Source organism: Acipenser ruthenus, chromosome 31 (genome assembly GCF_902713425.1).
Source record: "Acipenser ruthenus chromosome 31, fAciRut3.2 maternal haplotype, whole genome shotgun sequence".
NCBI lineage: Eukaryota > Metazoa > Chordata > Actinopteri > Acipenseriformes > Acipenseridae > Acipenser > Acipenser ruthenus.
Window position 1 is genome coordinate 3876624 of NC_081219.1, and position 27696 is coordinate 3904319.

At 39.6% G+C, this 27696-nt stretch overlaps 1 protein-coding gene across 5 annotated transcripts in view; it reads right to left on the bottom strand.

Moving 5' to 3' along the window:
- Positions 1 to 27696, bottom strand: part of LOC117396900 (DENN domain-containing protein 1A-like) — a 426143-nt gene that overhangs the window by 224369 nt on the left and 174078 nt on the right. For 4 of the 5 annotated variants that reach the window (XM_059005295.1, XM_059005296.1, XM_059005298.1 and 1 more), the window contains exons 6-9: positions 16258 to 16327; positions 13435 to 13515; positions 7650 to 7703; positions 144 to 254 (exon numbers count right to left, since the gene is read on the bottom strand). In XM_059005295.1, coding sequence (XP_058861278.1) covers positions 144 to 254; positions 7650 to 7703; positions 13435 to 13515; positions 16258 to 16327 — 316 coding nt within the window. The remainder of the gene's footprint in view (positions 1 to 143; positions 255 to 7649; positions 7704 to 13434; positions 13516 to 16257; positions 16328 to 27696) is intronic. The other variant, XM_059005297.1, reaches the window with a different exon arrangement.

A 27696-nucleotide genomic window follows, 5' to 3' on the forward strand; every position in this document is an offset into this window, starting at 1 on the left:
CACCCACCCATCCCCACACACAGTCACCGACAGATCTCACATGACCAGAATAAAGGAAGGAGTGTGAATCAGTGTACCCAATCCCACATCTGTAGGGTTATTACCACAGTCAGTCTATACCATATATTAATGACTCTACTTACAGTGCTGAGTTTGCTACAGCAGATGAGGATTCGACGTTCATAAAGCATACTAGCATACAGATGAAGCATGTTATTGACATCTACTGCTACAAAATATTCAGTTAGGTTTCTCTGTAAAGAAAGGAAACATGAGTTAGCTGTGGAGGAAACAATTAGAAATTGCACAAACTGACTGCTATTGTGCATGTGAGATACAAAGTACTGGGAAATGATACAACCAGATTAAAATAAAGAAAAAAAAGGCATTGCAGTGAATATCCTTCTGGTGTTGTTCGAGTCGTGAAGGACATGTTTACAGTGGTATTGGTACTGAATGGTGCAGATGTTTGGCTAGCATTTTTGAAATATTAACAATAACTCTTAAAGAGCAACCTGATATGGTTGTAAAATATATGAGTTATACTAAGTCATGCATTCTCCTTCTTGTCTAGATTCACATTGTATCCTTATTTGTTTCAGTCCCCTCATTCTTTATAAAACTCAGCAGTTTAAAAGCACCCCTGTGGCCTTAATATAACTACGTACAGTTGGTAAACCAGAGTGTAACCATTAACCTCTCCCCCCTGCAACACTCTGCCTTCATGCCACAAGTGATTGGTATTTCAGAAACGATACAAAGAAAAATAATACATCTTAAAATAACTCTGATACTCCTGAAATTTAATAACCATATCAAGTTGCTCATTAAATACACCGTAAAAGCATAACCGTCAAAGATTAGCGTAGTTTTTTAATTCTTATTTTGAGGTTGTTAAATTTACACTTTTAGTGCCAGTACAAAATGCTTTCACAAATACAATACAGTCAGTGGCAACACAATATTGTTACAGTCAGTTTCAATATCCATCCAGGTTTAAATATGATTATCTGTTAGAATACTAGCAAGAGGACTGGCTCAGTAATATCACATGCGAGAGACCTCATCACCTGAGAAGTAATATCCCTCCGCACACAGACAACAAAGGGAAAAAAAGAACTTCTGTTAAGGAACTATTTTCCTCCAGTGGAAAAATACAAAAACATAACATTTAGAAAAAGCAGAAACAAATTCCCTAACTTCACTGACATATAATCTTAATCATACCCCACCGCCCTCCCTCCCTCCCCGCGTCAAAATGTATTGCATATTATGAATCGGTTTGGCCAAAAAGACACCAGAAACGGAACCAGAATCTGGTATTTCCCTCTGGACATAACTGCTTTAATACGGCCCCTCATACAGTACCTGCTGTGGGAGCTAGGATTAAAATGAGGGACTGTTCATTGCTGGAGCATTTCCGGTGAATTGCTCCCCAGGTTACGAACACACTGTGTTCTTATTTCAAGGGGACAGCAGACAGATTGGTCAGTTCAGCCAGGGTGCAGGAGACCTGTCTGCTTCACATCTTTGAAATAGCACTGAATGATTAAGGGTAAGAATGGGTAGAATAACCAGCAAGTTAATGAGAGCCAGCTCAGACACATAGCTCACGTTTTGAAAACGTTAAGAGTTTCTCATCATTATTGCGCCTCTCAAACTGAAATGAACAGTCTCAGACAGTTTATTTTTCAAGGTGCTGTAGCACAGTTAGAATAATTTCCAATGATACTGTCCAGTACCTCATCCATCAAACGCACAGAGATTATACACTTCCAGAGCAACTAAATACAACTTCAAAAGAGAATAAATCTGTTTAAAAATAAAATAAAAAAGTGCTTTAGAAATACTAAAAGAAACGTAATAAATGCAATGAGTTCTAGTCAAAACATGTGTCACTGAATTGAACGTTCCTTTTAATATCTCTGTAACCCGCTCCAACTCTGCCTTTAAAAAAAAAAATACACTTTATGTATAGTGGACTCCAGATACTGAGTGCAGACCTATTTTATTATTATTTTTTATTTATTATTCACTATTTAAGTGGTTTGGGTTTTAGGATTTTACCCAATTTCACATGAAACTAAAAGTGTATTTATCCCAACAGTAATGTACTGTTAATGAAGGATTGTTTAACAAATAAACAGGATCGTTTCTGTAAAATAACAACGATTAAAACGTTTCAGCACTTTGAATGCCATTGGCCCGTTAATGAGTCCACTAAAAAAAAAAAAAGTATGTCTGTTATTAATTAATGTATTTATTTATTTTGAGAAATAAATGATTTAAAAGATTAAGTAGCGTCAATCTACATTTTCATTTTTTTTATGTTTTTAACCATTACAATGACTTAAATATTGTGTTTAATTCAGTTTTTGACCTGTGTTCAGGACCAGCTCTTGAGATCTAGCTGCCATAGACCTGAGGTGGCCAAACCTGAAGCGTGGCTCCCGGTGAAATGCTGGCTGACGCACACCTTGCGGCTCGAATCAACTGAAGAAAGAATAATAAACAAACACGAAAAGAGAAAAAGTAAAAAAAAACACAACAACTTTATTATTTTTGTTCTCTGTATTTATTATTCTTTCTTCTCTCTCTTCAGTTTCTTTGAGCCTGCATGTTCACTGCAAGGACGTTCTGTCACGTGATGACCTTCGACCCTGCGCGCTGGCACATGCATAGCTCACCTCTAGTGAAAGCCGGATATGCAGTTGAAACTAAATTTCATAATTTTCAATTAAGTGCTCATTTGTTTCATAGAGACAATGGCATTGAGCAAACAATCCACAGTTAATAAACGGAGGTATGAGGCTTTCAGCCAGAATAGGAGGAAGAGTTTGCTTTCACTGAAAACAGTGGCAAACCTCTGTCTCATCTGCAACAAATTGCTTGCACACTGTAGTCTGTACAAGGTGAGCAACTTCAAATGTCATTATGAAACAAATCACAACCAATTTTCATTTGAATATCCTCCTGGATGAGACTTGAAGAGAAACAGGCTGGCCTCTTTAAAAGCACGCCTCAGCAGCCAGCAGGCGTTCAGTAAAAGCTGATGGAACGACTCAAGCGGGTTTTGCATGGCATGTACAGGGCTCTTTGTTTTCGGTTGTTATTTTTGGTCATGTGATGTCCCTTTAAAGTACTGTGCCGACTCCATTTCTTTTGTTTTTTGTTGTAACTTGAATGATACTAGATTCTGTTTCATTGATAATGTAAAAAAAAAAAAAAAAAAAAGGCCGCTCCTTATTTTTAATTCAAACCGAACACAAAAAGCAAATTCAGTTAATTGCTTTTCCTGCAAAATGTTATAACCTGTTTTTGGAAATAAGTTTCCTCTTAATTACGATTTAATTAAATCAATTTAACTTCACTTGCTGTTTGCATTCGTTTGAATTAAAAATAAGGAGCTGCCTTTTTTTTTTTTTTAAACAGAATCATAGTATCAATCAAGTTACAGGAGAAAAAAAACTAAAGTGAACTTGTTTCGCAATCAGCACTTTTCCAAGAGTTTAATTGAACGGAGTCGGCTCCAAAAAAAGGGACATCATGTGATCAAAAATAAAAACCAAAAATGAAGAGCCCTAGGCACGGACTATCGATTGTGCCAAACGTCCTTATTCAGATCAATGAATATTTTTATAAAATTTGGGTGTAAATATTGCATGTCTAAAATGTATCTTATATTTCCATATCTTACGTCTCATCACGAGCAGGTATTGTAGTCCCTTTCAAAATAAATACAGTGCATTTGTAATCCACAAAGCTTTCAAACGTATTTAATACACCAGGGGTGTGCAATTCATATCGCCCGACGTCCGGTACAACAAGATTTGTGTAAGGGACAACAAGTTTTGCCGCTATCCTTTGCCCATCAGACAAGTATTTTTTATTTATTTATTTTTTTCTGTTTGTTCTGGTGCTACAAAGACACTCCAGGTATATTTGTAGAGAGCCATGCAAGTTTCTGAAAACTGAATTGCAGAAGTGTTTACGTCCCAACCCTATCACTTCTGATTGGCTAGTTGTGGAAGAAGCTGATCTTCTATTGGTTACAAAGAAACCCAGAAATGGCTGCCTGAGAGCTTCTGCAAGGCACAGAATAATCTTTTAAATTTAAGGTATTATTTATGTTTTTTGTAAATTAGCAAATAAATGATACTGCTTTCTTAATGCATAAACCTGACATGTAAATGCTGCAATCTAGTAAAGTTACAAAAAAATAAAAACAAACAGCGTAGTCGCTAAGGTGGTAAAAAATCGTGTTGTGTAATTTATACAACTACGTGGTTGGGATGTTTTAAAAAAAAAACCCACAACGTTTATTGTTTAGAAGCATTTCAAGGCAAACATTCCTTGGGAAAAAAAAATAAAATAATTTCGATTTTAGTGTTGCTAACTTAGTTTGCCATTTACCATATTTACATATTTTTTTATATTTAAACACTATCTTAAAACAAACAAAAAAAAAACATTAAGATTAACAAATATGTTTATAGTGATATAAATGAAATGTGTATATATGAGATTATTTGAACAATATTTTATTATTGTTTTAAAATAAAATACAGACTGTAAATCTCATATCAGTGTGTTTATGTATTAATTCATGTATGCATTTATTTTTCAGTGAGAGTAGTGCAGGGAAAGAATGTTGCCCTCCCAAAAAAATACAAAAAAAAGCCATCAGGGTATGAAACCAGGATCACCCTGCTGCAGCAGTGTTCCAGTTAGTCACCATGGCTGTAGTGTCTTCAGAGGCAGCAGTATCAAATGCATCACCTTTCCTTTTGTACTGCTGTTATTACACAGTGGCTGTAGTGTCTTCAGAGGCAGCAGTATCAAATGCATCGCCTTTCCTTTTGTACTGCTGTTATTACACAGTGGCTGTAGTGTCTTCAGAGGCAGCAGTATCAAATGCATCGCCTTTCCTTTTGTACTGCTGTTATTACACAGTGGCTGTAGTGTCTTCAGAGGCAGCAGTATCAAATGCATCGCCTTTCCTTTTGTACTGCTGTTATTACACAGTGGCTGTAGTGTCTTCAGAGGCAGCAGTATCAAATGCATCGCCTTTCCTTTTGTACTGCTGTTATTACACAGTGGCTGTAGTGTCTTCAGAGGCAGCAGTATCAAATGCATCGCCTTTCCTTTTGTACTGCTGTTATTACACAGTGGCTGTAGTGTCTTCAGAGGCAGCAGTATCAAATGCATCACGTTTCATTTTGTACTGCTGTTATTACACAGTGGCTGTAGTGTCTTCAGAGGCAGCAGTATCAAATGCATCGCCTTTCCTTTTGTACTGCTGTTATTACACAGTGTCTGTACACTCCCTGTTACAACTATACAGGCACTTTGCTGATCTAGTCTGTGTTACATATGCCTCAAAGAGAGCTTGAGAGCGCATTCTGAATTACCTTCTCACACCTTAAATTAAATAAAGGAAATTTAAAAGACACTCAAGACCTGACAAAGGTTTTCCTGTATTCACAGCCCCTTAAATACTGGAAACTATTATAAAATAAATAAGGAAAGAAAGAGTTATACATTTATAAAACAGTACAAAAAACAAACAAAAAAAACCCAGCTGAGTTTGTACCTGGTTTTCAGATATTAGAATATAAAGTGACGCTCTAGAAAGAAAAGTAAGGCTTTTTGCGATACACTTTCAAATGGTGATTCTGTACACAAAATAAATTCCAAATCAATAGTGATACATAACAGACGCTGTTGTTCCCAGAATGCTCTGAAAGTGTTTACCACATGTGAGATCAAACACCAACATGGTCTTTAGGGCATGAAAACATAGACACCAGCTGCTTCATATCTTAGCTTCAGGTTTTATTGAGTCAAGCGGGAATTGAGAAATCAAGAGATATCATTGATTTAGATGACCTTTTAGATTTCTAACTGTACAGACATGAGTATGAAGGTTATGTTATAAAAGCCAATTACTTTCTTGTACGACTACAACGTGTGGTTACTTCTGCATTTCCAGCAATACATAATTGAGAAGTGGTTCTCTGCATTGGCACGTGGTTTTAGAAGCTGTTTTAACCAGAGTTCTGCCTGTGACGATGGCTGAAGTAATAATGTACGCAAGCATGTACTCTGCCGGTGAACTGACATCGGGTGATAGATGGACAAATCTTTCAACCCATAACAGCCATCCTTAAGTCGCTGGTAACAATATATTCTCGCTGCTTGTAATTATTGACTTAGCTTTCTTTTTGTTTATTGGTTTAAAGCCTGAAACCTGATCACCAGAAAGCAATATTCTCATGTCTTCAAGAGCCATGTGGGTTTCTAGCCAGATGATCACAGGTGGGCTAAGCCAGACCAATATCCTCCCCTCATCCCTAACGTTTATGTCTCAGATCAATCAGCTGCTAGGTTCCGGGCAAGTGTTTATGGTCTGCTCTCATTCAGAACTTTTTAAGAATTTCAGTAACATACTGTGGCAAAGTGCCCACCCCTGGGTATTTCTGTATGTTTTTCATTATTATTATTATTATTATTATTATTATATTGTTTAAATGTATGCAGGCGGATGAAAACCGTCTGCTATTTTATATTGTGTTGACTCAGCAGGGAGAGGGTTAACTCCGTCTCGCTGTCTTCATGTGTGGAATGCAGGTAGTCAGGAGATAAATGATCACCAATTGTCTCATTAGCTCCTGACTACCTGCTATATAAGATCTCACTCTCAGAGTGTGGACGGAGAGTGTCAGAGGAGAGACGTAAGTCTGTTGAAAATAAAAAGAAACGATTGCTACTTACTGTGAACCATCCTGAAGGTACTCGTATCTGTGATTTGTTTGTCTGTCTATTTACTTTGGCCAACATGCTGTTTTTGTTTGTTCAGTCAGTGTTTTTCTGTTTAGTTCAACCTTTTTATTTGCAATAAACCGGCGCAAGCAAGCGCATTTACCATTTCACCCATCCTGTCTGTGTTGCCAGACTGCCACACATACGTATCCCCTGCCACAGTTGCAGGTTATGGATTGGTCCACTGAAAAAGGCTCTGGGAAAAATCAAAATGTCCAGGAGTGACTACATCACAAACTAAACACTTTGCACAAGTGTACAGGATGCTCCAGGAATAGCGTTTAACTATGTCCTGAGCCTAACCTTAGGACTTGTTAAAAACTACCTTTCCCCTTCTCTAAACTTAAGGCCAATAAAATCTGAATATGTCTTCAGCTCCAAGCCAATAGTGAACCTTGCTCTACGTTGTGGAAGTTCAGGACGCTACCCCCGGGCTACTCTTAAAAAGCTGATCGGTACAGTGTGAGCCGACCCCGTGGTGATGTTCAGTTTATGTATAGATACTATAGATAATCAATAACCACCGTGACCTACATTCACTACATGGGAATGTGATACATGCACTGTAAATACACGGATGGACAGGCTGGGAGAGAGGGAAGAATTACACTTCTTTTAGAAACCACACTCACTAGCAGAAGAATACAAAACCTAAAAAGCACCCCAAACAAAAATAAAACTGAAAGATGCCCACTCCGTAGTACCCCTGAGATAAAATCACAGCTATGCTCTACACAGGTATACCAGGTATGGAATTGTAGACTGGTGTGGCTGCCAAATCTCTGGGCCTTCACTCTTGTGTATAGAAATGAAATAAAAATACTCACATTTTCTGGTATACTGGGGAGTTCTCTTATATCAGGCACAGTAAAGTAGGAATGCTGAAAAACACAGAGAACCAATTTTATATGTCAAATTACTACAAGCATTAAGGACAGAAGTAATCTCTCACACTTTTAGCATCTAAATTTGGGATTTTCACATAATCGACTGTCTCTGCAGTACTGTACAGCCTTCAAATAACACATTTTGACTTATTGCAGTTTTACAATAAAAACAGAAATAGTGATTTGCTTAAGTCTGTTGATCCTGTTTTTCCCCCCCAGAGTCCAATTCGTAAAGTGTTACCTGTCAATTCAATTGTTAATGGAAGGTGAGACAGCAATTACAGTTGTCAATGGAGTTGAATTAGGAAAGTGTTAACTCAGAGATGTGAATATGTGTTCAAATAATTCACTTATCGTTGTTTATCCCATACAGAAACAGGAGGAATCACTATGACTATCTCAGTGTGATGTACTGGTGTGTAGCAACTAAAACAGTGGTGCCTTGGAGCACCTGCTAGTCTAACTTGCTATCACTTTAAGAGATGCAGCCTAAAACTTAACAATCTTGTTCAAAATGGCAATCAAACAACAGCTATTCATTTAACTGTAATGCTAATATATAAAATATCATATTTTAAGCATTCACATACAGTGCCTTGCATAAGTATTCACCCCCCTTGGACTTTTCCACATTTTGTTGTGTTACAACCTGGAATTAAAATGGATTTAATTGGGATTTTTACCATTTGATTTACACAACATACTTAACACCTTGAAGGTGCAAAATATTTTTTATTGTGACACAAAAGTTAACTAAACAAAAAAAAGACATTTGTTGGTTGCATAAGTATTCACCCCCCTGAGTCAATACTTGGTAGAAGCACCTTTGGCAGCAATTACAGCTGTGAGTCTTTTTGGGTAAGTCTCTACCAGCTTTGCACCTCTGGATCCTGCAATTTTTGCCCATTCTTCTTGGCAAAATTGCTCAAGCTCTGTCAAGTTGGATGGGGACCGTTGGTGAACAGCAATTTTCAAGTCTTGCCACAGATTCTCAATCGGATTGAGGTCTGGGCTTTGACTGGGCCATTCTAAGACATTCAGATTCTTGTTTTTAAACCACTCCAGTGTAGCTTTGGCTGTGTGTTTAGGGTCATTGTCCTGCTGGAAGGTGAACCTTCGCCTCAGTCCCAGGTCTCTTGCAGACTGAAACAGGTTTTCCTCTAGAATTTCCCTGTATTTGGCTCCATCCATCTTGCCCTCAATCCTGACCAGTTTCCCAGTCCCTGCCGATGAAAAGCATCCCCATAACATGATGCTGCCACCACCATGCTTCACCATGGGGATGGTGTTCTCAGGGTGATGAGCAGTGTTGGCTTTGCGCCACACATAGCATTTTGCGTTAAGGCCAAAAAGTTCAATTTTGGTCTCATCAAACCAGAGAACCTTTTCTCCCACATGCCTTTTGGCAAAATCCAAACGGGATTTGATATGGGTTTTTTCAGCAATGGCTTTCTTCTTACCACTCTTCCATAAAGCCCAGCTTTGTGGAGAGTCCGGGTTATAGTTGTCCCATGGACGGTTTCTCCCATCTCAGCTGTGGATCTCTCCAGCTCCTTCAGAGTTACCATTGGCCTCTTGGTTGCTTCTCTGACTAATGCCCTCCTTACCTGGTCACTGAGTTTTGGTGGACGGCCTTCTCTAGGCAGAGTCGCGGTTGTGCCATATTCTTTCCATTTTTTAATAATGGATTTAACGGTGCTCTGGAGGGTATGTTCAAAGTTTGGGATATTTTTTTATAACCCAACCCTGACTGGTGCTTCTCCAGAACTTTATCCCGGACTTGTTTTGATAGCTCCTTGGTCTTCATGATGCTGTTTGTTTAGATATGCTCTCTAACAAACTCTGGGGCCTTCCAGAAACAGGTGTATTTAATCTGAGATCATGTGACACTTTAATTGCACACAGGTGGACTCCATTCAACTAATTATGTGACTTCTGAAGGCAGTTGGTTGCACCAGAGCTTATTTAGGGGTGTCACAGCAAAGGGGGTGAATACTTATGCAATCAAGACTTTTCAGTTTTTTATTTGTAAATAGTTTTGAAAAATATGTAGATTTTTTTCCCCACTTCGACATTATGGACTATTTTGTGTAGATCAGTGACAAAAAATCCTAATTAAATCCATTTTAATTCCAGGTTGTAACACTACAAAATGTGGAAAAGTCCAAGGGGGGTGAATACTTATGCAAGGCACTGTATATTGGGACTGATTTTCAAAGCTTTTTAGTCAAAAGTGTACATTACTCCATTTTTTTCAAAGTTACAAAATGAGAAATAAACAACCTAACTTAAATACCTGCCATGTTTATTTCTTGTTTTGTTACTTTAACAGGTGGAGGAGTTCTTTTGAAAAAAAAGTAATTCAGCCCCCTTGACCTATATTACTTAAAAAAAAGAAAACACCTCAATAACCTCATATTTCACAATAATATTAATATCCAATATTAGATACCAGTCCGGTTTCACAGGCTTTTTTAAATAGAATGCTCTTTGTATTTCTCCGGTTCTCCTCAACTGGCCAATAGGATGGTTAAACTGCTCAATCTAAACGGCCCCAAGGCTGCTGCACAGCTCTCAGTGAAACAAAGCCGTCCCTAAGCACTTCTTTGACATCTTTTCCTGCTTCACTGCCCATGAAATGTTTGAAGCAAGGGCAGACTGCCAGCATTCCTTTAAACCATTGGTACGAAACAGCTGAAATATCCCATTGGGCCTGCAGAAGCCTGAGAGACAGCTTGCCCTTTGGGGTCAGACAGACATGCTGCTCCTACTGAAGTTCTGCTAAGTAGCAATGGGTCATCTCCAGCACTAGCTAGTGACCTCCAATGCAAAACAACTGCTACCTGTCCACTGCCATTAGGGAAAGGCCTGCTGAGCACCAGATCCTTGCAGTCGGCGGTTTGCAGAAAAAGGAAAAACAAAGTGAAGGTGTTTGGCTCCACTTCAGTGGTTTGGGAAAGGGTCGCCCAACTACCTACACAAGTATGAAAGATTGACTTGCACTGTGTAACAGGTCATTTTGCTCCAGTGTTGAACGATAATGACATTTTTATCTATTAATCTAAATATCTTAAATCATTTCTTCTCTTCAATTAATAGCTTTCTCCTTGGTTGGTAGTTCTTTCTCTTTTTGGTTTTCTAAAATAAAGCCACATCACTCTCCTATAATAGAGGAGGGACTGAATTCCATTTATTTTCCAATGCCCAGTTAAACATGTTCCACTTACCCACCCCTCCCCTAGCTACCCCTGGTGTAGCTACTGAACTCCAAAATGTGCAGCTTTGAAAGGAAACATGTTCCAAGCCTTACTGTACTTACAGGAAAGCTGTCTCACTTCCTAGGCTATTTCACTGCAGTGTCAAAGCAGTGTCATCTCAAAGCACGTTACTGGCTGAAAGCATGTCAGCCAGTGCATGAATGAAACTGCTGAAGGGCTGAGGACACCCTCCAGTTGAAGTGCAACACTATCTGAAATACTTTTTTTTTTAACTTCGTGAAGAACAAGATGTATTCAGATAAAAAAATAATAGTTCAAAACGTTACATTTGAGATATATACTGTATAACAAATGGAAGTACATCACAGGGAAGATTTAGGAAATTAGTTTGTTAGCTACAACCACTATAAGAAAATGTTTATCTTGAAAATCTATGTAAAAAATGTCACTTCTATGGGGAAGCAGATATTAATTTGAAATAAACAGTCAACTTTTATTGGGCCAGATATTAGCAAGCATATACGTGTGTAATAAATAATTAATTGAACATTGAATGCATCTACTTTGCACATATGGCAATATGACAAATTCAATACCCTAATCCTGTGACACAGCGAGTAATCTGCATTGATCGCAAATAAGTCACATCCCCGGCGCTTCTCTAAAGTCCTTGATGCTTGTTTTAAAAAAATGTACAGAAATTTATTGTTTAAGACATGTCAATATCTGCCAGTAATTGGTGGGTCACTGGCTCTGCAGCACTGTGAGGAGATCCTTCATATTCCTGGCTCTGTGGTCACGCTGCAGCAGTGACTCCCTCCACACAGTGCTCAAACTGGTCTGTCAACCACAATCCCAGTCTGGTTTATAATCCTTCATATTCATGAGCAGTGACTCCCTCCACACCGTGCTCAAACTGGTCTTTCAACCATCCTAGCATTCAGTCCTGGGCTTGTCCAGTAGAGACTGACAATTGTGCCAAACTGTGTAGTGGGTTTGTGATGTGAACTAATATCTATTATGGGCAAGGTTGAGACCACCAATCCAATTCATCTAGTGACTTGAGCCTGATTAGAAGCCAGGCCTCTAGTTAAAGGGTCACCATTCAGCTTTTGTTTTCTCAGACACTGCTACAGTATTGGCATGGATATAATAAATAAATAATAATAATAATAATAACAACAATATAAGTGTACGCACCTAGATATTTTTCTGTATATTTGTTTTTTATTTTATTTTATTTTTTTAACAGGCAGCCGCATGCTTTTTTTTTCCCCCCAACTTACCAAAAATAATCCATATTAAGTTAGCGCTGGTTAGTTCTGGTTTATTGTCTTCTGCTTCAGCAGCATGCACCTATATTCGCTCCTCATAAGCGATTTTGGGATTAGAGTTCAAATAAAGCCTCTTTTACTTATATTTTGGACCATCTACACACTTTTGGATGTCCCTAAACTGCTAATAAGTACTTGTGCAATTAGCATGTTGTTTGTTTTAGATGTTTGGCTGTTTTTTTGGCATTGTTTTTTCCTGAAGAAAATAATCAAAAAACACTTAACAAAATCAATGCCCAGTAGTGGCAGTGAAGAGGAACAGGCTTGATGGATCGACCAGCCTGTGAGCAGTGCCAGCGAAGAGGAACAGGCTTGATGGATCGACCAGCCTGTGAGCAGTGCCAGCGAAGAGGAACGGGCTTGATGGATCGACCAGCCTGTGAGCAGTGCCAGCGAAGAGGAACGGGCTTGATGGATCGACCAGCCTGTGAGCAGTGCCAGCGAAGAGGAACAGGCTTGATGGATCGACCAGCCTGTGAGCAGTGCCAGTGAAGAGGAACAGGCTTGATGGATCGACCAGCCTGTGAGCAGTGCCAGCGAAGAGGAACGGGCTTGATGGATCGACCAGCCTGTGAGCAGTGCCAGCGAAGAGGAACGGGCTTGATGGATCGACCAGCCTGTGAGCAGTGCCAGCGAAGAGGAACAGGCTTGATGGATCGACCAGCCTGTGAGCAGTGCCAGTGAAGAGGAACGGGCTTGATGGATCGACCAGCCTGTGAGCAGTGCCAGCGAAGAGGAACAGGCTTGATGGATCGACCAGCCTGTGAGCAGTGCCAGCGAAGAGGAACGGGCTTGATGGATCGACCAGCCTGTGAGCAGTGCCAGCGAAGAGGAACAGGCTTGATGGATCGACCAGCCTGTGAGCAGTTGCCAGCGAAGAGGAACGGGCTTGATGGATCGACCAGCCTGTGAGCAGTGCCAGTGAAGAGGAACGGGTTTGATGGATCGAGCAGCCTGTGAGCAGTGCCAGTGAAGAGGAACAGGTTTGATGGATCGAGCAGCCTGTGGCCCCCCCAAGCCCAGACAGCTGAGGCAGGGGAAGAGGTGAACTGAACTGAGCAATGTGAAAATGATGGTAGGAGGCAGGCGCACACTTAAAACATAGTCATTATAATGCATTTAAAGGGAAGGATTGCAGTAAGTAAAGAGGCTTTAAGACACAGCAGGACTCACCACGCTGAGGTGTACAGGCACGCCTGGGTCGGGGATCGGGAGGGTATGGAGTGTGTCCAGCAGCTCCTTCCACTGGCTGTCCTGAAACAGCAGCACACAACACAAATAATCACTGTGGAGAAAACACCACAACACACCCACCCGCCTTCCAGCATGCCTCTCCAACTGACTTCATCCTCTCAATCAAACGTTCCCCAGACACAAGGACCCCACACCAAGAAAACTCGTTTTAGGATTACCTAGTAGTTTTACACTGTATTGTTGTAGTCGATTGTTTGGTGTTGTAATCAAGGTTGGGGTCAATTCCTGTTGTTGAATTCCAATTCCATTTCCTTTTTAAAATCAATTCCCATTCCCTTCTAATCAATTCCATCACACCATTGATCAAAATTGCAATTAGCAGCATTCTGTTAAATGAGCTTCTCACAGTGGCAACCCATTACTTAAACTGAAGTCACTGTTTTAAATTAAACTGGTTTCAAATGAAAGCAGCTGAACCATCACAATAATTATTATGTCTCTAAAATATAAACTCCAATTCCTCTGATGGAATTGGAATTGGGAATTGATTTTAAAAAGGAATTGGACATGGAATTGAAAAACAGGACTTTATCCCAAGCCTACGTGTAATACTGTTAAAGATGATCTCTCTGTGGTTTCAATGATGTCGTCTTCATTAAAATGTCATTCTAACTTATTTACAAAAGTTGTACCATCTAACACAGAATCAATTCTAGCAGAGATATAAATAGAACAGAAAGACTCAATCTGCTTTTTTAATAGCCAATGCCAATGTGTGTCAGAGTTGGTTTGTAAAGTGGTGTTAATTGTACCCAATGAAGGAGGGGAGCTAGCACAAATATCACTGTCAGTCGCATAAAGATAACTATAACAATTTATAATTAGGGAGCTTATGTCATTTAATAAATTGAACCAAGAATGGGACCCAGAATTGAGCCTCAAGGGTCCCTTAAGCTTCAATTAAACTAGCTGACTTGACAATGAATATTCACTGGTGGCCACAGAATGTCATCTTTCTATGTATTTATGTGTATTACTATGAGCTAGAAATGTATTCTATTATACAGATAAGAACTGAGTAGGAGGACATATTGAAACATGACATAGTTTCTTTAAAAACAAAAGGCTTCACTAACATCTTGAAAACAATATTTCGCACCACTAGTTTATTAACTGTTAACTGCTTACTAACTTGAAATTAATGCATGCCATTGTTTGATAATGGCTAGCTAATATACCATATTTCTGTCTGCTGTTTCCTCACTTTTGTGCTGTTTGCAGTCATTCTGAGTGATACTTATTGCAATGAATACTGTGCTTTTAAATTTCTGAAAAAAAGGTTGTGTTCAGGTGCTTTTCCTAAGAGCTCAGTCAGCCAGTGGCAGATCACGAGATGTTACAAATATCTATGGCAGGCAACTAGAACCAAAGAGCATCTCCTGAACTCACATTACAGATTACTCAGATTTCTGAACACAGACACACAATGACTGTCAGCTCCTGAACTCACATTACAGATTACTCAGATTTCTGAACACAGACACACAATGACTGTCAGCTCCTGAACTCACATTACAGATTACTCAGATTTCTGAACACAGACACACAATGACTGTCAGCTCCTGAACTCACATTACAGATTACTCAGATTTCTGAACACAGACACACAATGACTGTCAGCTCCTGAACTCACATTACAGATTACTCAGATTTCTGAACACAGACACACAATGACTGTCAGATCCTGAACTCACATTACAGATTACTCAGATTTCTGAACACAGACACACAATGACTGTCAGCTCCTGAACTCATATTACAGATTACTCAGATTTCTGAACACAGACACACAATGACTGTCAGATCCTGAACTCACATTACAGATTACTCAGATTTCTGAACACAGACACACAATGACTGTCAGCTCCTGAACTCATATTACAGATTACTCAGATTTCTGAACACAGACACACAATGACTGTCAGCTCCTGAACTCACATTACAGATTACTCAGATTTCTGAACACAGACACACAATGACTGTCAGCTCCTGAACTCACATTACAGATTACTCAGATTTCTGAACACAGACACACAATGACTGTCAGCTCCTGAACTCATATTACAGATTACTCAGATTTCTGAACACAGACACACAATGACTGTCAGCTCCTGAACTCACATTACAGATTACTCAGATTTCTGAACACAGACACACAATGACTGTCAGATCCTGAATTAATATTACAGATTACTCAGATTTCTGAACACAGACACACAATGACTGTCAGCTCCTGAATTCATATTACAGATTACTCAGATTTCTGAACACAGACACACAATGACTGTCAGAATGATTGCAAAGATCATAAAAATGTAAAGGGACCCTAAAATTGAAGGTGCGTGCTCTTCAAACAAATTGAAACCCATTTCATTAGGAACTTACAACGTACCGGTATCTATAAAGGAATTAAAGTGGATATTTAGCTTTACAGGTTGTTTTTTTTTAACATGCTTTTTTTTTTTTTGTAACGGCACATAAATGGTTCTGGTTATTTATAGCTAGATCCTTTACTCTAGGGGTCAAGCTCTCTTCCAACATCTATTGCAGTATTTATGTACAACTGACACGTGTGCTTAGTTTCATTCACAAGCAAAGTGTAAAGTTGCTCCTGAATTTAGAGCCACATGTAAGTGATTTACTAGGTGCTGCTCTCAAATAGGCTAGGCAAAATTTATGACAGAAAAGATACAAATACATATAGGCCTTGAGTTTCAATAGAAAACAGCTGTAGCGACTGACCTGTCCCTTGGCTGTGTAATCAGCAAGGATATTAAGGAGCTTGTAGAAAACTTCAAACCATGGAAGATAGCTGGAAAGAGAACAATACAAATACATTGATTACTCATTTGTAGTGACTGCTTGTATCAAAATTAGGGAATATCAAAACTGTTTATCAGTAAAACAAAAACACACATGGGAAATCTTCTTTGCATGTCTTTGCTTCCTGAGCTTTAGATTGCTCAATTATTCAACCCCTGCTTTCTACCTAATGTTCCTTCACTGCAGCACTTCCTTACATCAGCTCAGGAGGAGTGAAAGTCAGTGAGCCTCCTCTGATCCCACCACCAAGCCAATCACCTCTTTACAACCAGGATCTACCGACCCCTGGAGGACAAGGACCAGTCCTGCAGGTGTACACCTGAGCTAACTGGCCATTTGGCCAGTAGGGGCTGCTGTAGCGCAGTGATGCAGCTCAGTCCCTGCCAATTTTCTGACGGAGCACCAGAGCCAATGCAACACTTCTTGCGGAATCTCCAGCTAAGATTCTGAACACAAACCAGCACTCCCTTGACTGCATGACTCCTGTAAACAACGCGGTAGTGCCTTTACCAGGTGAATGCCTTTTAGGGAAATGTAAAGGAAACCAAACTACCAACAAGACCTGGCTTCTTTCTAAAAGTAGAGAAGGTGCTATGAAAGAATGTAGACAACAAGCGTTGCCTTTATTTCAAATTGAGCAAGAGTACAGGACAGTCTTAGTTAGTTGGGCTTCTAAAGTACAGTGATAATCCTTAATTCTGTTTCCATCTCTTCAGAGAACAGCAGGGAGGGAATTCCATTTCAGTGATGGTTACAGTGATCTGTAAACAGCAGTTTAGAACAGATTAGAGAAGAGTGCAGCTTCACACTTTGTATTGATGGAAGACAGAAATCCAATCTGTTAAGAGAACACATTTATGCTTAATCCTATCAGAGGAAATGATGGTTTAAACAGAATTAAACAAGCTGCTTTCCCATGCGGATATAAGAACATGTTAGGGTTCATTCTTGAGATGGCTTTGAACATCTTTTATTTTAGTGTGTGTGCTGCAGCGACTGACAGTCCCAGATTGTCAACAGATGAGAAAGCATACATGTATTGCAGTGTGAACAGTATGGATACACAAAATAATCCATCTCATCTGAAACCCTAAACAAATTTAAGTCATATGAACTTAATGCTGGGGTTTTAAACTTTACAGATATTTAACAAGATTTGGTCATGGCTCCTTTTTTTGTTTAAATGTGAGAAAATAGCTTTATTTGGTAATGGATAGCTAATATATAGTTACCTATTCTGTTCAGGAAATATATCATTAAAATGGGGTTACATTTGTTTAAATTGTATTTTTAAAAGGAGTTAGTAATGTTTAGCAAATAAGACCAGTTTTTCAATTATTATTTTCTAATTTGAATTACTATACAGTGTGTCCCATAATTCCCATATATATCATACAGGCACCATAGGGATAATTGGTAATATTGATGTTCTCACAATTTCTTTCAGGTGTGAAATGTCTTTAAACAAAGAGGGACCAATTAAGATCTTTCAGATGTGTGGTGCAGATAAAGATATAACATTGTGTAAAAAAGAATGACCTCTCTAAACCTGTATACCTCAACATTAGGTGTCATTACCTCTTTCCTTCTTGATGCAGTGTACTACACTGTAATGGCCATTATGTCTTCTCTCAAAGTTCTCCTACTAACTCACCCTCCTTCTCCACCTTCTCTCCCCTCTCAGACTCTGACCTCTCCTCCCTGCTCCAGGGTCACAAACCCACCACGTGTGCCCTGAACCCCCTCCCCACTCACCTCTTTCAAGCTGCTGCTCCTGCTCTACTTCCCTTCATCTCCTCCCTTCTCAACACCTCTCTCCTTTCTGGTCTCTTTCCCTCTGCCTTCAAACAAGCCTCTATCACTCCCCTCCTCAAAAAACCTACCCTCAACCCCACCTCCCTCCAGAGCTACCGTCCTGTCTCCCTCCTACCCTTCCTCTCCAAAACCCTCGAGCGGACTGTACACCGCCAGCTCTCTGCTTTCCTGTCCAACCACTCCACTGAAACCGCCCTCCTGTCCGACACCAACTCACTAAACTCTGCCAGAGCTGCCTCTCTCTTCTCTGTCCTAATTCTCCTTGACCTCTCTGCTGCCTTTGACACTGTCGATCACTCTATTCTACTATCCTCTCTCGCTGACAAGAGAATCTCTGGCACTGCTCTTGCCTGGTTCTCCTCCTACCTCTCCAACCGCACTTGCCAGGTAACCTGGCATGGAGCAACCTCCACACCTCGCTCTCTCTCAACAGGAGTCCCCCAAGGGTCAGTCTTGGGTCCTCGCCTGTTCTCTCTACACCTGCTCCCTGGGCCCTCTCATCGCATCCTATGGTTTCTCATACCATTTCTATGCTGATGATGCTCAGATTTTCCTCTCCTTCCCCACCTCTGACTCCACCATCTCCTCCCGTATCTCTACCTGTCTGTCTGCTATTTCCTCCTGGATGCTCTCGCATCACCTCAAACTCAACATCTCTAAATCTGACCTTTTCTTTCCCTCCTCCTCCACCTCCTCTGATCTCTCTATCTCTGTTCCTCTGGAATCTACCACACTCTCTCCCTCTTCCTCCGCTAAGAACCTCGGAGTCACCCTTGACCCCGGCATCTCTTATTCACAGCACATCTCCACTCTGGGACGCACTTGCCGATTCTTCCTGAGCAACATCCTAAGAATCCGACCCTTCCTCACCAACTACGCCACCCAGCTCCTGGTCCAGGCCTTGGTACTCTCCCGTCTAGACTACTGCAACTCCCTCCTGGCTGGCCTCCCTGCGTCTGCCACCCGTCCGCTCCAGCTCATCTAGAACTCCGCTGCTCGCCTGGTGTTCTCTCTGCCTCGCTTCTCCCACGCAACTCCACTACTCTGCTCACTCCACTGGCTCCCGATCACCGCTCGCATCCAGTTCAAGACTCTTGTACTAGCCTACAGATGCCTTGACCAGACTGCACCCAGCTACCTCCAGACCCTCATCTCTCCCTACACCCCCACTCGACCTCTCCGCTCCGCCTGCACTAGAAGACTGGCTCTACCTCCTCTACGCTCCCCTGCCTCCAGAGCCCGCTCCTTCTCCACCCTCACCCCGCAGTGGTGGAATTACCTTCCTACAGATGTCAGGACTGCCCAGTCCCTGACCACATTCCGGCACCTCCTCAAGACTCACCTTTTCAGAAAGCACCTGTAGAACTCCTCTGTTTTTCCCCTGGGACACTTATCACCCTTCCTTAAATGCGCTTTACTTGCTCTTATCTGCCCCCTATTTTTTACTGCATTTAATCCTGTACTTCAGAGTACTGTAATCTGCCAAGTGTTATTTAATCGGTAGTATTTTGTATTTAATTATATCCTGATGTAACTATCACTGACACTGTTATCTGCTGTATTATTGAATTGTATTTTGTCATACTTGTACTTGCTTGAACCAAAGTCATTGTATTTATCTTGCTCTTAATTGTATTATTACTTGTACTGTGATTCTTGAAATGTATTTGTTTACGACTGTAAGTCGCCCTGGATAAGGGTGTCTGCTAAGAAATAAATAAATAAATAAATAATACAGACGGTACACCTGTGTGTAACCATTAACCTGTCCCCCTGCAACACATGTGATATGTATTACTGATGTACTGTATTTCTACATTCACTCGAGTGTTGCAGGAGGGCAGGTTAATGGTTACACTGGTGTAACTGCTGTTCTTAGAGCGATGTCTGAGAGCGTTATTGAGGCCATAGGGGTGCTTTAAATGTCATTAGGGTCCGGTGTGATGACTAAAACAGGCAATCCAAATCTAAACAAGAAGAATACATCAGTTAAGAAAACTGATATATGATAGATAAGATAGATAAGATGCTGTGAATTGAAAAAAACAACAACAACAAACAATCTATGGTACAGAATATGGGGAAATCCGAGATTTACATTCAGTCAGAATCGCCTGAGGTAGATCGCATCATAAATAATACAGGCAGAGGGATGACAGCATCTCACTCAAATAAATAAGCGACGGGCTGCTCTGAAGATATGGAAGGACTTGGTAAATAATACAGGCAGAGAGATGACGGTATCTCACTCAAATAAATAAGCAACGGGCTGCTCTGAAGATATGGAAGGACTTGGTAAATAATACAGGCAGAGAGATGACGGTATCTCACTCAAATAAATAAACGACGGGCTGCTCTGAAGATATGGAAGGACTTGGTAAATAATACAGGCAGAGGGATGATGGTATCTCACTCAAATAAATAAGCAACGGGCTGCTCTGAAGATATGGAAGGACTTGGTAAATAATACAGGCAGAGGGATGACGGTATCTCACTCAAATAAATAAGCGACGGGCTGCTCTGAAGATATGGAAGGACTTGGTAAATAATACAGGCAGAGGGATGATGGTATCTCACTCAAATAAATAAGCAACGGGCTGCTCTGAAGATATGGAAGGACTTGGTAAATAATACAAGCAGAGGGATGATGGTATCTCACTCAAATAAATAAGCAACGGGCTGCTCTGAAGATATGGAAGGACATGGTAAATAATACAGGCAGAGAGATGACGGTATCTCACTCAAATAAATAAGCGACGGGCTGCTCTGAAGATATGGAAGGACTTGGTAAATAATACAAGCAGAGGGATGATGGTATCTCACTCAAATAAATAAGCAACGGGCTGCTCTGAAGATATGGAAGGACATGGTAAATAATACAGGCAGAGAGATGACGGTATCTCACTCAAATAAATAAGCGACGGGCTGCTCTGAAGATATGGAAGGACTTGGTAAATAATACAGGCAGAGGGATGACGGTATCTCACTCAAATAAATAAGCGACGGGCTGCTCTGAAGATATGGAAGGACTTGGTAAATAATACAGGCAGAGAGATGACGGTATCTCACTCAAATAAATAAGCAACGGGCTGCTCTGAAGATATGGAAGGACTTGGTAAATAATACAGGCAGAGAGATGACGGTATCTCACTCAAATAAATAAGCGACGGGCTGCTCTGAAGATATGGAAGGACTTGGTAAATAATACAGGCAGAGGGATGACGGTATCTCACTCAAATAAATAAGCGACGGGCTGCTCTGAAGATATGGAAGGACTTGGTAAATAATACAGGCAGAGGGATGACGGTATCTCTTGAAGAGGCTCGGGATTCCTAGTGAAGAACAAGATCGAGACAAGCTACTCCTCCTGTGCAGAGGGTTTGGGAGGGGGATCAGTGTTGGCATACAGGCTTAATGCAAAACCATACAAAACAGAGTGTCATATTAACAACAGGTGCTGTGTCAACATATTGGTGGCAATGAAAGAAACTAATGAGGTGAAGATAAACACTGACCGAACACTTCACAGAAATAAAGCCTAGCAGCCGATTGTCTTGGCTAATGCTTTAGGCAGGAGCTTCAACTTTTTTTCGGGTTAAGCCTTTATAAAAATACTTTGAATACGGATCACCAACTGAAAGCTGGGGAATAAAAGCTGCACTGCAGTGAAAGTAGGAGTTTAATGTACAGTATCCGTTTAATGTACAGTGTCTGCCCTGTAGTACGTGTTTAATTACAGTGTCTGCCCTGTAGTACGTGTTTAATGTACAGTGTCTGCCCTGTAGTACGTGTTTAATGTACAGTGTCTGCCCTGTAGTACGTGTTTAATGTACAGTGTCTGCCCTGTAGTACGTGTTTAATGTACAGTGTCTGCCCTGTAGTACGTGTTTAATGTACAGTGTCTGCTCTGTAGTACCTGTTTAATGTACAGTGTCTGCCCTGTAGTATGTGTTTAATGTACAGTGTCTGCCCTGTAGTACGTGTTTAATGTAGTGTCTGCTCTGTAGTACGTGTTTAATGTACAGTGTCTGCCCTGTAGTATGTGTTTAATGTAGTGTCTGCCCTGTAGTATGTGTTTAATGTACAGTGTCTGCCCTGTAGTACGTGTTTAATGTAGTGTCTGCCCTGTAGTATGTGTTTAATGTACAGTGTCTGCCCTGTAGTACCTGTTTAATGTACAGTGTCTGCCCTGTCGGTGTTTAATGTACAGTGTCTGCTCTATAGTACATGTTTAATGTATAGTGTCTGACTTGTAGTATGTGTTTAATGTACAGTGTCTGCCCTGTACGCATCACAAGGCCTGTCTCTCAACACCACAGTGAAACTAATTTTCTATGGATACACAGTGTGTGTATATATATATATATATATATATATATATATATCTATATATATATATATATATATATATATATATATATTATACACACACACACACAAATGTTCTTTATTCTGAAAATGAAAAGACATTCTGTCTTATGTTACAGTAACAGAAAATACAATGTTCATAAAATGTTCTTTCCGCTTTCCTAAAAACTTTACTTTTTTTTCTTCAAAAAAAAGGATCACAAAAAATCATCTCAGAAACATTTTTGCTCTTGGTCTTTTTTTCTCTTCACAGAATCCCTTCATGGAATTACCTTCTGATAATTCTCTTACATTTCTCTCTCTTACCATGTATGAACTTGCATGTTTAATAGTAAGAAGTTGAATCTGTGACTCTCTCATTTTGCCTTCACACTGACTCAGAAGGCTGTAGTGGTTATTGATGGTGTCTTTATTTCTCGTTAGTCTCAGTCCCTCGAGAACCATTCCCTACCTTTCTTCCCCGGACTGATCCTGGGCCAGAGACGGGAGTGTGAAGGTTTCTGAAACCAGAGGCTGGATGTGTCACTCTTCAAAGACTGCCACTTCCCCACTTGGGAGGCCAGCTTTCACAGCTGAACCTTATCTTGTTACAAAGCCAAGAGAGCTTCCCGTATTGCTTCATTATCCTACACATGCAGCCTACTCTGGGTTTAATAGCAAGGACAATGGACTCAGATTCCATCTTCATTCTGTCCGTCACCAACTTCTAAATGCTGTGCAAAAAAATTCTGATCACCAGAAGCAAAAGGGATAATGGAGTGCGTTGGTTGTTTAGCGAAAGGCATGTTACCTCTTCTATATGGACATTTCAGATCTCCCCAGAGTTTTAAAATGGATACTTCAAAACGCTAAAATAAATATAGTATTTGAGACCACCCACTTCCCTCTGGTTTCACAGACCCTGATTAGCACTTGTCTGTTTAAAGTGTATACTAGCAGCAAACTAGCAATGTTAGTGTTTGAATTGTATGCAGCTGTTTGAATTGAATCCGAAATTAACTGTGAAGTTTGGGGTTTCAGGTGGATGGGAGTGCAGTTATAATCCATTACATATAAATTACATTTTATGATCATTAATAAATAGTGATTACAAGAAGTTTTATAGTGCTGCAAAGTGTTACAAAACTGTAGAGACAGAAATAGAGCGCCAGACATTATCAAATATGTGACAGATTATATATGTGTGTGTGTGTGTGTCAGTGGGTAATAACAGTTTGTATTGGAATCATAATAAAAACAGTAAAATCCAGTAAAATCCAAGACAGCCCTGTAAATATTGGAACACAAGCGTATATTAAGGAAGGCTTGCAGCACAATAAAAAACAAATGTGGTTTTAAAATTAATAAGAGCAATAAGTATCATGCTTTATTAACACATATTATATTTATTGTTCACCCTCAAAACGTGTACATTGTAAGCATGGACAATCGATGAAAAATTAACCAGCATGAAATACTGTGTTAATACGAAAAATAAGTTCATACTGTTGGCTCACAACACACTAAAAAATGCTTCAAACTGTTTAAAGATTACAATAAAAATCAATACAAGAACCAGTTTTATCACAAAAACGTGTACATTTGTAAATAAGTACACTGGAAAAGGAGCAAAATACGAATATTCATTCAAGAAACGAAAATACAGTTAATACAAAAAAAAACCCACATACCAATACACTAAAAGGCAACCCTGTTAATATGAGAAAACAAGTTTGCATTTTACTTTCAGCATGCTCAAAAAAGCTTCACAACTGGTTTTAAAATAAATAACATCACAAAAAAAAACAGTATGCATTACGTGTCCCTTAAAATAAGTTACATTTAGTTTTCTTATCATTCATTACTGTTGAAAAACAAATTGGTAAGCTCGCTGTACAGCCATGTGTGTGTATTGACTGGAACATTCAGTGTGACGCGCATTATATTATTATTCATAACCTGGCGTTTAAGAGAGACCCGGCGTCTATTTACCATATTTCCCAGCAGCCCTGGTGCTTATTAGAGACCAGCGATTATTTGAAGTTTTACGGTACATAAAGTTGACACCGCATTTTATTTTTTACATTTTTTTTCATTCCCTGCCATTGCTATTTCTCCACAGTAAACAGTGGCCATAGACACGTTTTCATAAACTAATAACACAAGGTTTACTTGTGCCTTTTTGTAGCTGAACAAGCAAACGAAAACTGAAATTTAAACTTTAAACACTTCAAATAAAACAAAACATGAAAATGGCATTGTAAAATGAAGGTGAAAAAAACAGTTTTGCTTCTTGTGTGTTACATTCCACATAACAGAAAGTCGCAACAAAAAATATATAATATCAGGGCTAGAAGTTAACTTTTTAAAGCAGCAGTGAGGATTTGCGACCTGCCTGGAAAGTAGGTAGCAAAATGGTCCTATTCGGTAGCGGCTTATTCCACTAATAATTATGTATAAAAATAATTAAAAAAAAAAAAAAAACAACACACCTACCTACTGTTAAATAGACTGAAAAACCCAAACTATCACGTGGTAAGCCTATATTTAAATCATAAACTATTTATTCAAACCACCTTGTGCTCAACTAAGTAATGGAACTAATTCAATTCCTTGTCGAAATGTATTTTGTTTTATCCTTAAGTTCTACAAGAATGCAACCATATCTGTCATCTAAGCATTTGATATGCCATCAGTACGGTTAACCAGGTTATGTTTCATCACTGCAAATTAAGTGGTACGAAATGATTCTCATCTGTCTTCAGTTGTGAACTAACAAATTATTCACACCTATAAAGACAGCGATTTAAATATATCTTTGAATTCTGCATTGTATGACCTTATAAAAATTATAAGGTTACAACCACAACCGAGCTGTTTTGAAAATGAAAGCCAATTCCACCACGGTATCCCTACAGTCAAAAGATTCATTCAATGTGTTATAATAACTGGTTTGTTCATAAATATGTATGTTTGCGATAGATAGATAGATAGATATAGGAGGATTGTTCTGGACGTTGTAGAAAATGTAAGAAGTGTGTGTGTGTGTGAATAGCAACAACAAACCAGATATGAACTGACGCGGGAAGCCTTCTTAAATAAATAAATAAATAAATAATTAAATTTGAATTGAGTGCTGGTACGGGATGTTGGGAAATGGAGTTCAAAATGCCCAGCCAAAAAAAAAATGCCTGATTAAATTGATTAAATCAGTCCGATTAATGTTAATCGGAGCAGCCTTAATATATATACACACACACTTTATATATTATATAGGAGGCTGTGTGGTCCAGTGGTTAAAGAAAAGGGCTTGTAACCAGGAGGTCCCCGGTTCAAATCTCATCTCAGCCACTGATTCATTGTGTGACCCTGAGCAAGTCACTTAACCTCCTTGTGCTCCGTCTTTCGGGTGAGACGTAATTGTAAGTGACTGTGCAGCTGATGCATAGTTCACACACCCTAGTCTCTGTAAGTCGCCTTGGATAAAGGCGTCTGCTAAGTAAACAAATAATAATAATAATTATAGACACACAGTTGTAGTCACAAGTTTACATACCCCAATGGAAATGTATAATTTCTAGAAATTTCTCGAAAACAAAGAATTTTAGAAAAAATTTTGCTTTTGTGGATGAGAAAAAAAAGTTACAAGAAATAGAAATAGTTTTTTGCAAAACTCCAAAAAATGCAAATTCAAAAGTATTCATACCCTTTGATGCTATGATAGTATTGTCTACAAGGTACTACAAATTTCAATATTATGAACCTAATTCTAGAAAAGTCTAGAAAATGCTGGATTGTAGGTGAACATTCTTAGAGAGTATAAAAGGGTTAGGCATAGGATGATTGCTGTCATTACCAATAAGTCAATATGGGAAAAAGTAAAGATCTGAAGACCTTAGGCAGAAAATCATTTATTGTCATAAAGCTGGAGAAGGATACAAGAAGATTTCCAAGCATTTAGAATCGCAATTTCAACTATTGTTTCTACAAGAAGTACAAGACTCATGTACTGTTAGAACTCTCCCTCAGTCTGGAAGAATGAAGGTTCTTTCACCAAGAACAAGCAGAAGAATTGTGAGGAAGGTTAATAACAATCTGAGATTGACTGCCAGAGATATTCAACGTGAACTGGCTGCAAGTGGGACTGGGGTTTCCATTTCAACCATAGGTCGAGTATTGCATGGTGATGGTCTCAATGGTCACAGGCCAAGGAAAAAGCTCTTAAGAAAACGTCACAAGGACAATCGCTTAAAGTTTGCAAAACGGCATTTGAATAATGGATATGAGTTCTGGTAAGGTGGTAAATAAGTGCAAGGTACTTGTAAAAAAATATTTGTCGGATATTTGTCCCAGCACTAATATATATTTATAGTGTTTTTTTTTTTTTTTTGTTACCAGTTGACTATTTTTACTTTGGGTATTCGACTCTGGCAAATTAGTAGTCGTTCTACACCTACTGCATTGATGATGACATTGATTTCATCAACAGTACACTATGGTGAGCGCTACTAGAAAATGATTTTATTTGCCTTCTATGATACATTAGGTATCTTTCCTCAGATAATGTAAAACAGCCCCGACAAGTTCAATTAAAACACTGACAGCAGTGAGATTGAAACAAGTGGCCAGTACAGCGAGCAGCCCGGAGCTGTTTCTTCTTGGAAGCAACTTCTTGTTTCTTGTTGCTTCCTGGATGTCCTCTTACCTATCCGGACGCATGCAGTCTGTTTTCTATGCTGGACACAGTGGTGTTGCAAACCGAGTCACTTGTGGTGTCCCACAAGGATCTGTTCTTGGGCCCCTTCTCTTCAATATCTACATGCTTCCCTTGGGTCACCTCATTCGCCAACACAGCCTCATGTTTCGCTCCTATGCTGACGAAACCCAGCTGTACTTAAAACTCGACCCTGGAAGCCCTTCTGCCATGGTCCGGCTCTCGGCTTGCATTCAAGACATCGAGGTCTGGATGTCTGCCAATTTTCTTCAGCTGAAGAGCAAATCTGAACTCCTTCTAGTAGGATCTAAAACTCAACTTAAGAATCTCAATATAGTTGCCCTGAACCTCGGAAACTGTCTGCTGCTGCCTTCCCCCACAGTATGAAGCCTTGGTGTACTTCTTAACAGCAACCTCTCCTTTGATGCCCACATCTCCTTCGTGGTCAAATCTTCCTTCTACCATCTTCGAAACATCTCTAA